Source organism: Oncorhynchus gorbuscha, unplaced genomic scaffold, assembly GCF_021184085.1.
Source record: "Oncorhynchus gorbuscha isolate QuinsamMale2020 ecotype Even-year unplaced genomic scaffold, OgorEven_v1.0 Un_scaffold_1041, whole genome shotgun sequence".
In the NCBI taxonomy this organism is placed as follows: Eukaryota; Metazoa; Chordata; class Actinopteri; order Salmoniformes; family Salmonidae; genus Oncorhynchus; species Oncorhynchus gorbuscha.
Genome location: NW_025745946.1, coordinates 96,604 through 111,109, shown reverse-complemented (window position 1 = coordinate 111,109; position 14,506 = coordinate 96,604). Strand labels below are relative to the sequence as shown.

General features: G+C 44.5%; 1 protein-coding gene across 1 annotated transcript in view; it reads right to left on the bottom strand.

The window, feature by feature from the left end:
• Nucleotides 1–14,506, bottom strand: part of LOC124021087 (plexin-B2-like) — a 73,101-nt gene that overhangs the window by 21,137 nt on the left and 37,458 nt on the right. The window contains exons 18-24 of the mRNA XM_046336416.1: nt 13,505–13,641; nt 13,091–13,279; nt 11,234–11,342; nt 9,225–9,434; nt 8,306–8,485; nt 7,058–7,194; nt 2,406–2,506 (exon numbers count right to left, since the gene is read on the bottom strand). Coding sequence (XP_046192372.1) covers nt 2,406–2,506; nt 7,058–7,194; nt 8,306–8,485; nt 9,225–9,434; nt 11,234–11,342; nt 13,091–13,279; nt 13,505–13,641 — 1,063 coding nt within the window. The remainder of the gene's footprint in view (nt 1–2,405; nt 2,507–7,057; nt 7,195–8,305; nt 8,486–9,224; nt 9,435–11,233; nt 11,343–13,090; nt 13,280–13,504; nt 13,642–14,506) is intronic.

Here is a 14,506-nt window from a genome sequence, read left to right as displayed (position 1 = left end):
GTAGAACCCAAATGCAACAACAAGACTAGCTCCTAGTAGAACCCAAATGCAACAAGACTAGCTCCTAGTAGAACCCAAACGCAACAACAAGACTAGCTCCTAGGAGAACCCAAACGCAACAACAAGACTAGCTCCTAGGAGAACCCTAACTGAACTCTAACTGACCTAAAACAGATAATTTTTACGAGGATTAAATGTCAGGAATTGTGAAAAACTGAGTTTAAATGTATTTTGCTGAGGTGTATGTAAACTTCAATCTTCAACTGTATATATTACCTCGACTAACCGGTGGTCCAGCACATTGACTCTGTACCGGTACCCCTGTATATAGTCTCCACATTGACTCTGTACCGGTACCCCTGTATATAGTCTCCACATTGACTCTGTACCGGTACCCCTGTATATAGTCTCCACATTGACTCTGTACCGGTACCCCTGTATATAGTCTCCACATCGACTCTGTACCGGTACCCCTGTATATAGCCTCCACATTGACTCTGTACCCGTACCCCTGTATATAGCCTCCACATTGACTCTGTAACGGTACCCCTGTATATAGTCTCCACATTGACTCTGTACCGGTACCCCTGTATATAGTCTCCACATTGACTCTGTACCGGTACCCCTGTATATAGTCTCCACATTGACTCTGTACCGGTACCCCTGTATATAGCCTCCACATTGACTCTGTACCCGTACCCCTGTATATAGCCTCCACATTGACTCTGTAACGGTACCCCTGTATATAGTCTCCACATTGACTCTGTACCGGTACCCCTGTATATAGTCTCCACATTGACTCTGTACCGGTACCCCTGTATATAGTCTCCACATTGACTCTGTACCGGTACCCCTGTATACAGTCTCCACATCGACTCTGTACCGGTACCCCTGTATACAGTCTCCACATTGACTCTGTACCGGTACCCCTGTATATAGTCTCCACATTGACTCTGTACCGGTACCCCTGTATATAGTCTCCACATCGACTCTGTACCGGTACCCCTGTATATGGCCTCCACATTGACTCTGTACCGGTACCCCTGTATATAGTCTCCACATTGACTCTGTACCGGTACCCCTGTATATAGCCTCCACATTGACTCTGTACCGGTACCCCTGTATATAGTCTCCACATTGACTCTGTACCGGTACCCCTGTATATAGTCTCCACATTGACTCTGTACCGGTACCCCTGTATACAGTCTCGCTATTGTTATTTTACAGCTGCTCTTTAACTATTTGGTACTTTTATTTCTTATTTTCTAAACTGCACTGTTGGTTAGGGGCTTGTAAGTAAGCATTTCACTGTAAGATCCACACCTGTTGTATTCGGCGCATGTGACTAATAACATTTGATTTGATAGTGTGTGTGTAATGTTATAGCAGTGTGTGTGGTGTGTGATAGTGTGTGTGTGTAATGTTATAGCAGTGTGTGTGGTGTGTGATAGTGTGTGTGTAATGTTATAGCAGTGTGTGTGGTGTGTGATAGTGTGTGTGTAATGTTATAGCAGTGTGTGTGGTGTGTAATGTTATAGCAGTGTGTGTGGTGTGTAATGTTATAGCAGTGTGTATGGTGTGTGATAGTGTGTGTGTAATGTTATAGCAGTGTGTGTGGTGTGTAATGTTATAGCAGTGTGTATGGTGTGTGATAGTGTGTGTGTAATGTTATAGCAGTCTGTATGGTGTGTAATGTTATAGCAGTCTGTATGGTGTGTAATGTTATAGCAGTGTGTGTGGTGTGTGATAGTGTGTGTGTAATGTTATAGCAGTCTGTATGGTGTGTAATAGTGTGTGTGTAATACTATAGCAGTGTGTGTGGTGTGTGATAGTGTGTGTAATGTTATAGCAGTCTGTATGGTGTATAATGTTATAGCAGTCTGTATGGTGTGTAATGTTATAGCAGTGTGTGTGGTGTGTGATAGTGTGTGTGTAATGTTATAGCAGTCTGTATGGTGTGTAATGTTATAGCAGTCTGTATGGTGTGTAATGTTATAGCAGTCTGTATGGTGTGTAATGTTATAGCAGTCTGTATGGTGTGTAATGTTATAGCAGTCTGTATGGTGTGTAATGTTATAGCAGTGTGTGTGGTGTGTGATAGTGTGTGTGTAATGTTATAGCAGTGTGTATGGTGTGTAATGTTATAGCAGTCTGTATGGTGTGTAATGTTATAGCAGTCTGTATGGTGTGTAATGTTATAGCAGTGTGTGTGGTGTGTGATAGTGTGTGTGTAATGTTATAGCAGTGTGTGTGGTGTGTGATAGTGTGTGTGTAATGTTATAGCAGTGTGTATGGTGTGTAATGTTATAGCAGTGTGTATGGTGTGTAATGTTATAGCAGTGTGTATGGTGTGTAATGTTATAGCAGTGTGTATGGTGTGTGATTGTGTGATAGTGTGAACATACCTGTGAATTCCTTCTTGCATCGGTCTCTCACGCTCTCCTCCAGATGATCCAACTGGTGTTTGACTTTCTCATACTCTCTCTCTGCCTGCTGGCTCTTCCTCCTGTCACATAGGAACAGTCCATTAGACATTAACACATAGGAACAGTCCATTAGACTACTAACACATAGGAACAGTCCATTAGACTACTAACACATAGGAACAGTCCATTAGATAACAGACATTAACACATAGGAACAGTCCATTAGACTACAGACATTAACACATAGGAACAGTCCATTAGACTACAGACATTAACACACAGGAACAGTCCATTAGACTACTAACACATAGGAACAGTCCATTAGACTATTAACAAATAGGAACAGTCCATTAGACTACTAACACAAAGGAACAGTCTATTAGATAACAGACATTAACACATAGGAACAGTCCATTAGACTACAGACATTAACACATAGGAACAGTCCATTAGACTACTAACACATAGGAACAGTCCATTAGACTACTAACACATAGGAACAGTCCATTAGACTACTAACACATAGGAACAGTCCATTAGACTACAGACATTAACACATAGGAACAGTCCATTAGACTACTAACACATAGGAACAGTCCATTAGACTACTAACACATAGGAACAGTCCATTAGACTACTAACACATAGGAACAGTCCATTAGACTACTAACACATAGGAACAGTCCATTAGACTACTAACACATAGGAACAGTCCATTAGACTACTAACACAAAGGAACAGTCTATTAGATAACAGACATTAACACATAGGAACAGTCCATTAGACTACAGACATTAACACATAGGAACAGTCCATTAGACTACAGACATTAACACATAGGAACAGTCCATTAGACTACTAACACATAGGAACAGTCCATTAGACTACTAACACATAGGAACAGTCTATTAGATAACAGACATTAACACATAGGAACAGTCCATTAGACTACAGACATTAACACATAGGAACAGTCCATTAGACTACTAACACATAGGAACAGTCCATTAGACTACTAACACATAGGAACAGTTCATTAGACTACTAACACATAGGAACAGTCCATTAGACTACTAACACATAGGAACAGTCCGTTAGACTACAGACATTAACACACAGGAACAGTCCATTAGACTACTAACACATAGGAACAGTCCATTAGACTACTAACACATAGGAACAGTCCATTAGACTACTAACACATAGGAACAGTCTATTAGATAACAGACATTAACACATAGGAACAGTCCATTAGACTACAGACATTAACACATAGGAACAGTCCATTAGACTACAGACATTAACACATAGGAACAGTCCATTAGACTACTAACACATAGGAACAGTCCATTAGACTACTAACACATAGGAACAGTCCGTTAGACTACAGACATTAACACACAGGAACAGTCCATTAGACTACTAACACATAGGAACAGTCCATTAGACTACTAACACATAGGAACAGTCCATTAGACTACTAACACATAGGAACAGTCTATTAGATAACAGACATTAACACATAGGAACAGTCCATTAGACTACAGACATTAACACATAGGAACAGTCCATTAGACTACAGACATTAACACATAGGAACAGTCCATTAGACTACAGACATTAACACATAGGAACAGTCCATTAGACTACTAACACATAGGAACAGTCCATTAGACTACTAACACATAGGAACAGTCTATTAGATAACAGACATTAACACATAGGAACAGTCCATTAGACTACAGACATTAACACATAGGAACAGTCCATTAGACTACTAACACATAGGAACAGTCCATTAGACTACTAACACATAGGAACAGTTCATTAGACTACTAACACATAGGAACAGTCCATTAGACTACTAACACATAGGAACAGTCCGTTAGACTACAGACATTAACACACAGGAACAGTCCATTAGACTACTAACACATAGGAACAGTCCATTAGACTATTAACACATAGGAACAGTCCATTAGACTACTAACACAAAGGAACAGTCTATTAGATAACAGACATTAACACATAGGAACAGTCCATTAGACTACAGACATTAACACATAGGAACAGTCCATTAGACTACTAACACATAGGAACAGTCCATTAGACTACTAACACATAGGAACAGTCCATTAGACTACTAACACATAGGAACAGTCCATTAGATTACTAACACATAGGAACAGTCCATTAGACTACTAACACATAGGAACAGTCCATTAGACTACTAACACATAGGAACAGTCCATTAGACTACTAACACATAGGAACAGTCCATTAGACTATTAACACATAGGAACAGTCCATTAGACTACTAACACAAAGGAACAGTCTATTAGATAACAGACATTAACACATAGGAACAGTCCATTAGACTACAGACATTAACACATAGGAACAGTCCATTAGACTACTAACACATAGAAACAGTCCATTAGAATACTAACACATAGGAACAGTCCATTAGACTATTAACACATAGGAACAGTCCATTAGACATTAACACATAGGAACAGTCCATTAGACTACTAACACATAGGAACAGTCCATTAGACTACTAACACATAGGAACAGTCCATTAGACTACTAACACATAGGAACAGTCCATTAGACTACAGACATTAACACACAGGAACAGTCCATTAGACTACTAACACATAGGAACAGTCCATTAGACTACTAACACATAGGAACAGTCCATTAGACTACTAACACAAAGGAACAGTCTATTAGATAACAGACATTAACACATAGGAACAGTCCATTAGACTACAGACATTAACACATAGGAACAGTCCATTAGACTACTAACACATAGAAACAGTCCATTAGAATACTAACACATAGGAACAGTCCATTAGACTATTAACACATAGGAACAGTCCATTAGACATTAACACATAGGAACAGTCCATTAGACTACTAACACATAGGAACAGTCCATTAGACTACTAACACATAGGAACAGTCCATTAGACTACTAACACATAGGAACAGTCCATTAGACTACAGACATTAACACACAGGAACAGTCCATTAGACTACTAACACATAGGAACAGTCCATTAGACTACTAACACATAGGAACAGTCCATTAGACTACTAACACATAGGAACAGTCCATTAGACTACTAACACATAGGAACAGTCCATTAGACTACTAACACACAGGAACAGTCCATTAGACTATTAACACATAGGAACAGTCCATTAGACTATTAACACATAGGAACAGTCCATTAGACTACTAACACATAGGAACAGTCCATTAGACTACTAACACATAGGAACAGTCCATTAGACGTTAACACATAGGAACAGTCCATTAGACTACTAACACATAGGAACAGTCCATTAGACTACTAAAACATAGGAACAGTCCATTAGACTACTAACACATAGGAACTGTCCATTAGACTACTAACACATAGGAACAGTCCATTAGACTACTAACACATAGGAACAGTCCATTAGACTACTAACACACAGGAACAGTCCATTAGACTACTAACACACAGGAACAGTCCATTAGACTACTAACACATAGGAACAGTCCATTAGACTACTAACACATAGGAACAGTCCATTAGACTACTAACACATAGGAACAGTCCATTAGACTACTAACACATAGGAACAGTCCATTAGACTACTAACACATAGGAACAGTCCATTAGACTACTAACACATAGGAACAGTCCAGTTGGATCATCTGGAGGAGAGCGTGAGAGACCGATGCAAGAAGGAATTCACAGGTATGTTCACACTATCACACAATCACACACCATACACACTGCTATAACATTACACACCATACACACTGCTATAACATTACACACCATACACACTGCTATAACATTACACACCATACACACTGCTATAACATTACACACACACTATCACACACCACACACACTGCTATAACATTACACACACACTATCACACACCACACACACTGCTATAACATTACACACCATACAGACTGCTATAACATTACACACCATACAGACTGCTATAACATTACACACCATACACACTGCTATAACATTACACACACACTATCACACACCACACACACTGCTATAACATTACACACCATACAGACTGCTATAACATTACACACCATACAGACTGCTATAACATTACACACCATACAGACTGCTATAACATTACACACCATACAGACTGCTATAACATTACACACCATACAGACTGCTATAACATTACACACACACTATCACACACCACACACACTGCTATAACATTAACACACAGGAACATTAACACACAGGAACAGTCCATTAGACTACTAACACATAGGAACAGTCCATTAGACTACTAACACATAGGAACAGTCCATTAGACTACTAACACATAGGAACAGTCCATTAGACTACTAACACATAGGAACAGTCCATTAGACTACTAACACACAGGAACAGTCCATTAGACTATTAACACATAGGAACAGTCCATTAGACTATTAACACATAGGAACAGTCCATTAGACTACTAACACACAGGAACAGTCCATTAGACTACAGACATTAACACATAGGAACAGTCCATTAGACTACAGACATTAGAACTACATGAGTGGTGCTTGATGGGAAGTGTAGTTGTGTACCTGTAGCAGTAGACGGACACAGCTATGAACAGTAGCATAGGGACGATGACAGCTGGGATGATGATAGCCAAAGGAACCTCATACTTCCTCTCATAGTTCACTGAGCCCACCACCCACTCACCATTACCAAACTTTATCTGTTAGGGAGGGAGGGAGAGAAAGATAGATATAGAAAGCAAGAGAATGAGAGAGATGAGGGAGAGTGTGGGAGAGAGATGGACAGAAAGAGAGATGGACAGAGAGAGAGAGACAGACAGAGAGAGAGAGAGAGAGACAGAGAGAGAGAGAGAGAGAGAGAGATGGACAGAGAGAGAGAGAGATGGACAGAGAGAGAGAGAGAGATGGACAGAGAGAGAGAGAGAGATGGACAGAGAGAGAGAGAGAGATGGACAGAGAGAGAGAGACAAAGAGAGAGCGAGACAAAGAGAGGGAAAGATGGATAGAGAGAGAGAAAGAGAGAGATGGACAGAGAGAGACAGAGAGACAGAGACAGAGATGGACAGAAAGAGTGACAGAAATAGAAAGAAAGAGTGACAGAGAGAGATGGACAGAGAGAGAGAGAGGTGGACAGAGAGACAGAGAGAGAGATGGACAGAGAGACAGAGAGAGAGAGATGGACAGAGAGAGAGAGAGGTGGACAGAGAGACAGAGAGAGAGATGGACAGAGAGACAGAGAGAGAGAGATGGACAGAGAGAGAGAGAGGTGGACAGAGAGACAGAGAGAGAGATGGACAGAGAGACAGAGAGAGAGAGATGGACAGAGAGACAAAGAGAGAGATGGACAGAGAGACAGAGAGAGAGATGGACAGAGGGAGAGAGAGATGGACAGAGAGGGAGAGAGATGGACAGAGAGGGAGAGAGATATGGACAGAGAGAGAGTTCAAGTCAGCTAAAGGCAAATAGAAGAAAGCTCATTCGCTACAAGACGTGTATAATTGTGGAGAGTCAGATATACATCAAGGTGTTGATAGTGATATTTCTCTGTCAGGACTGAGTGGTCCCGGTCAGAAGACTAGGATTATTGTATGGTTGAATCAGGTGTGTTACTGCCTTGACTGAAGTGAATGCCTGCAACAGGACATTGGATTCAGTTTGGACAGCCCTGTTTTAGATAGAAATGTACTGGAACACAAGCACCTATCTGAAATACATGATGAGAGCCAGAGAGACATATCAGCTTGTCCAGTGCTAATGCCTGAAGCCTCTCTCTCTATGCCTTGGGTTTAGACAGAAGGCCAGTGTTGTCACCGTTAGGTCCAAAGGGTCGGAGCTGGTGTCTCTGCGCTGGCGTTTGGAGCGGGCTCTGGGCTGGGTGGACGGAGCTTCCAGGAACAGCTTGTCATCCTGCAGGATGGTCACCTTACAGGACGCATCTCCCACGAACGCCTGGGCTTCTTCAGCTGTCATGGCCTTGCTGAAACCACGACCCTGGGGAGAAAGAGGTGGCTGGTCGTCAACCTCAGGACTGCAGGGACATGCAATCATTTGTAAAAGCAGATATGATTACCTCAATATTGATATGAATTCTATCAATACCAATGCACTATAATTGTCTTTTCTCTCTGAGGGGACATCATAGTCACAAAGCAGAATACATGTTTGTTTGCCCTTTTTCTCTCCAATTTCGTGGTATTCAATTGGAAGTTACAGTCTTGTCTCATCGCTGCAACTGCCGTACGGACTCGGAAGAGGCGAAGGTCGAGAGCTGTGTGTCCTCCGAAACACAGGGGACATCACTTAACTTGACCACTTAACCTGGAAGCCAGCCGCACCAATGTGTCGGAGGAAACACCGTACACATGGCGACCGTGTCAGCGTGCACTGCGCCCGACCCGCCACAGGAGTCGCTAGTGCGCGATGAGACAAGGACATCCCTGCCGGCCCAAACCTTCCCCTAACCTGGACGACGCTGGGCCAATTGTGCGCCGCCCCATTGGTCTCCCAAGCGCAGCCAGCTGCGACAGGGCCTGGACTCGAACCCAGAATCTCTAGAGGCACAGCTAAGACCACCGTGCAACTCGGGAGGCTGAAGCAGAATAACATTTAAGCCACAATGGCCGACAGGAAAACGATAAGAGAGCATTACCAGAAATAACAAACAAAAAAAAACGCCTAAACAGTAACCATGACAACACAACCCCATAAGAGTAGTGTTACTGTTCTTTACCGTAACGATGATGATGGAGGTTTCAGTGATGATGTTCTTGGTCAGTTCATTGAAGAATGGGTCGGGGTGGTACTCAAAGGAATTCAGTTCCTCTATCACGTTGTCTAGCTGGAGGAAGGCCCTAAAGGACTGGGTCTCAGAGGACCTGTTCACCACTGGACTGTCAAACAGCAGCACAGTGTCGTTCTTATGTACGGCATACTGGATGAACTGGAGAGGAGGGCAGAGAGAGAGAGATATTTCATTCCTGGCAGGACACTGTGTCTGTGTTTAGTCTCACAGAAAAGTCTGTAGTCACTGACAAAAACATACAACTCACTGAGTCACTGTTGACATGCTAGCTACCTGCCACGGATAATACCACAGCTAGAGTACTGTACACCAGGACATGCTAGCTACCTGCCACGGATAATACCACAGCTAGAGTACTGTACACTAGGACATGCTAGCTACCTGCCACGGATAATACCACAGCTAGAGTACTGTACACTAGGACATGCTAGCTACCTGCCACAGATAATACCACAGCTAGAGTACTGTACACTAGGACATGCTAGCTACCTGCCATGGATAATACCACAGCTAGAGTACTGTACACTAGGACATGCTAGCTACCTGCCATGGATAATACCACAGCTAGAGTACTGTACACTAGGACATGCTAGCTACCTGCCATGGATAATACCACAGCTAGAGTACTGTACACTAGGACATGCTAGCTACCTGCCACGGATAATACCACAGCTAGAGTACTGTACACTAGGACATGCTAGCTACCTGCCATGGATAATACCACAGCTAGAGTACTGTACACTAGGACATGCTAGCTACCTGCCATGGATAATACCACAGCTAGAGTACTGTACACTAGGACATGCTAGCTACCTGCCATGGATAATACCACAGCTACAGTACTGTACACTAGGACATGCTAGCTACCTGCCACGGATAATACCACAGCTACAGTACTGTACACTAGGACATGCTAGCTACCTGCCACGGATAATACCACAGCTAGAGTACTGTACACTAGGACATGCTAGCTACCTGCCACGGATAATACCACAGCTAGAGTACTGTACACTAGGACATGCTAGCTACCTGCCATGGATAATACCACAGCTAGAGTACTGTACACTAGGACATGCTAGCTACCTGCCATGGATAATACCACAGCTAGAGTACTGTACACTAGGACATGCTAGCTACCTGCCATGGATAATACCACAGCTAGAGTACTGTACACTAGGACATGCTAGCTACCTGCCATGGATAATACCACAGCTAGAGTACTGTACACTAGGACATGATAGCTACCTGCCATGGATAATACCACAGCTACAGTACTGTACACTAGGACATGCTAGCTACCTGCCACGGATAATACCACAGCTAGAGTACTGTACACTAGGACATGCTAGCTACCTGCCATGGATAATACCACAGCTAGAGTACTGTACACTAGGACATGCTAGCTACCTGCCATGGATAATACCACAGCTAGAGTACTGTACACTAGGACATGATAGCTACCTGCCATGGATAATACCACAGCTACAGTACTGTACACTAGGACATGCTAGCTACCTGCCACGGATAATACCACAGCTAGAGTACTGTACACTAGGACATGCTAGCTACCTGCCATGGATAATACCACAGCTAGAGTACTGTACACTAGGACATGCTAGCTACCTGCCATGGATAATACCACAGCTAGAGTACTGTACACTAGGACATGCTAGCTACCTGCCATGGATAATACCACAGCTAGAGTACTGTACACTAGGACATGCTAGCTACCTGCCACGGATAATACCACAGCTAGAGTACTGTACACTAGGACATGCTAGCTACCTGCCATGGATAATACCACAGCTAGAGTACTGTACACTAGAGGGATTAGAATACACAAGAACTTGTGGAATGGTATACTAACCTCAATGGGAGGGGACTCTAGAATGATAACATTAGGTGTATTGTAATAGTAGTGAGTAGTGTGTACTGACCTCAACAGGAGGGGACTGAGAGAAGTCATCAGCAGAGGGCAGCACCTTCATGGTGGCTCTCTGGATGAGGTCAAAACCACTGCCCACACACACGATCCTCCTGCCTCCACTGAAACACCAGACAACACACACGTCAGCTCTCAATACAACACACACGATCCTCCTGCCTCCACTGAAACACCAGACAACACACACGTCAGCTCTCAATACAACACACACGATCCTCCTGCCTCCACTGAAACACCAGACAACACACACGTCAGCTCTCAATACAACACACACGATCCTCCTGCCTCCACTGAAACACCAGACAACACACACGTCAGCTCTCAATACAACACACACGATCCTCCTGCCTCCACTGAAACACCAGACAACACACACGTCAGCTCTCAATACAACACACACGATCCTCCTGCCTCCAATGAAACACCAGACAACACACACGTCAGCTCTCAATACAACACACACGATCCTCCTGCCTCCACTGAAACACCAGACAACACACACGTCAGCTCTCAATACAACACACACGATCCTCCTGCCTCCACTGAAACACCAGACAACACACACGTCAGCTCTGAAAACAACACACACGATCCTCCTGCCTCCACTGAAACACCAGACAACACACATGTCAGCTCTGAAAACAACACACACGATCCTCCTGCCTCCACTGAAACACCACACAACACACACATCAGCTCTGAAAACAACACACACGATCCTACAGCAACTCTCTGTTGGCTGAGCTCCCTGCTTGTGCCATCAAACCTGTGCAACTCAGCAGAACGCTGCAGCTCCCTGATGTTCATCCTTCCTAACTTCTCCCATGTCAGCCCCCTGATGTTCAACCTTCCTAACTTCTCCCATGTCAGCCCCCTGATGTTCATCCTTCCTAACTTCTCCCATGTCAGCCCCCTGATGTTCAACCTTCCTAACTTCACCCATGTCAGCCCGCTCCTCCACACACTGCACTGGCTTCCAGTCAAAGCTGAATCCACCACAAGACCCTGGTACTTACCTACGGAGCAGCAAGAGGACCTGACCCTCCCTACCTTCAGGCTGTGTTCAAACCCTACATCCTAACCAGAGTACTCTGTTCTGCCACCTCTGGTCTCTTGGCTCTCCTACCCCTACGGGAGGGCAGCTCCAGCTCAGCCCAGTCCAACCTCTTCTCTGTCCTGGCACCCCAATGGTGGAACCAGCTTCCCCCTGAAGCTAGGACAGCAGAGTCCCTGTCCGTCTTCTGAAAACATATTTTGTGAACCAACACTCGCACTTGACTCTTTTCTCTCTTACTAGCTGGGACTTTGAAGATATAGACAGATGAAACATGTCCTTCCAGTACTATGACTGATTCATTTTTATTTAACCAGGCAAGTCAGTTAAGAACAAATTCTCATTTTCAATGACGACCTAGGAACAGTGGGTTAACTGCCTTGTTCAGGGGCAGAACGACAGATTTGTACCTTGTCAGCTCGCGGATACAACCTTGCAACCTCCCGGTTACCTGTCCAACGCTCTAACCACTAGGCTACCTGCCGCCCCATGGGGTTGTCCCACCTAGCCATCTCAAGATGACGGCACTAATTATGCGGCTCTGGATAAGAACGTCTGCTAAATGACTAACATGTAATCCTCCTGCCTCCACTGAAACACTAGATGACGACACCATATATCAGGGTCATGTTAGGAAGCACAACACAGGAGAAACCTCTTGAAACGTTTTGAATGTGTCCAATAAGAAACGGCCATTTAATTATCCGCTTAAAAGTGTTTTGCATTCAACTCAAGCTTGGCTTAAAGAAGCGCTTTGACTTCCACCCTCTCTGGGGCACTGTGGACTCCACTCACCATACGAAGCTGGTCTTGGGGCTGTAGTCCGTGAGTTTGGGGTTCTCGGAGTACTGGAAGTTGAAGGTGACGGGGACGTCCTTGGTGGTGCTCTTCCCATACTTCACCGAGACTCTCAGGGACTCCAATGGAACCTTTTGTCCCTTGTATACACCTGTCTTACAGGTGATCTCACTGCCAAACGACAACCTGAGGGAGAAACGGGGACAGAGAGCATCATGGGAAAGGTCAAACAGGGGTCGTAGTGTTGAGGGGAGAGAAGGTCATCTCAAAGGAACAAGTCAAACACATTTACTGTATGGCTAATATATTTCAGAGATCGGCCTTGAGAGAAGAAGAGAATAGGACATGACTCAGGCAACCTGTCCAGACAGTAACCTGCAGGGGTTGGAAGACAAGTATGATCATCCTTACACTTCACAGGGCGTTCCCCCCACTGTGACAATGACATCATTCTTGTTTGCCGTATCCAGGTGTTTCCCAGAGATGGTGATGACTGTTCCCCCGGCCACAGGGCCCTTCAGGGGGGAAACTTTCTCAGGGATGGGGTCCTGGAGGGGATAAGAGATGAGACATCAGTGATAAGGTAACATACTTAGGTCCTGGATGTTTTCTTGACTGCATGACCTGACAAGGAAAAACTCCTCTCCTGACCTTCTAACATTCTATATGGTTATTTAGCAGATGTTTTCATCCAAAGTCTTTTACAGTTAACAACCCAGAGCGCACTGTCCAACAACCCAGAGCCCACTGTCCAACAACCCAGAGCCCACTGTCCAACAACCCAGAGCCCACTGTCCAACAACCCAGAGCCCACTGTCCAACAACCCAGAGCCCACTGTCCAACAACCCAGAGCCCACTGTCCAACAACCCAGAGCCCACTGTCCAACAACCCAGAGCCCACTGTCCAACAACCCAGAGCCCACTGTCCAACAACCCAGAGCCCACTGTCCAACAACCCAGAGCCCACTGTCCAACAACCCAGAGCCCACTGTCTAACAACCCAGAGCCCACTGTCTAACAACCCAGAGCCCACTGTCCAACAACCCAGAGCCCACTGTCCAACAACCCAGAGCCCACTGTCCAACAACCCAGAGCCCACTGTCCAACAAACCAGAGCCCACTGTCCAACAACCCAGAGCCCACTGTCCAACAACCCAGAGCCCACTTTCCAACAACCCAGAGCCCACTGTCTAACAACCCAGAGCCCACTGTCTAACAACCCAGAGCCCACTGTCTAACAACCCAGAGCCCACTGTCTAACAACCCAGAGCCCACTGTCTAACAACCCAGAGCCCACTGTCTAACAACCCAGAGCCCACTGTCTAACAACCCAGAGCCCACTGTCTAACAACCCAGAGCCCACTGTCTAACAACCCAGAGCCCACTGTCCAACAACCCAGAGCCCACTGTCC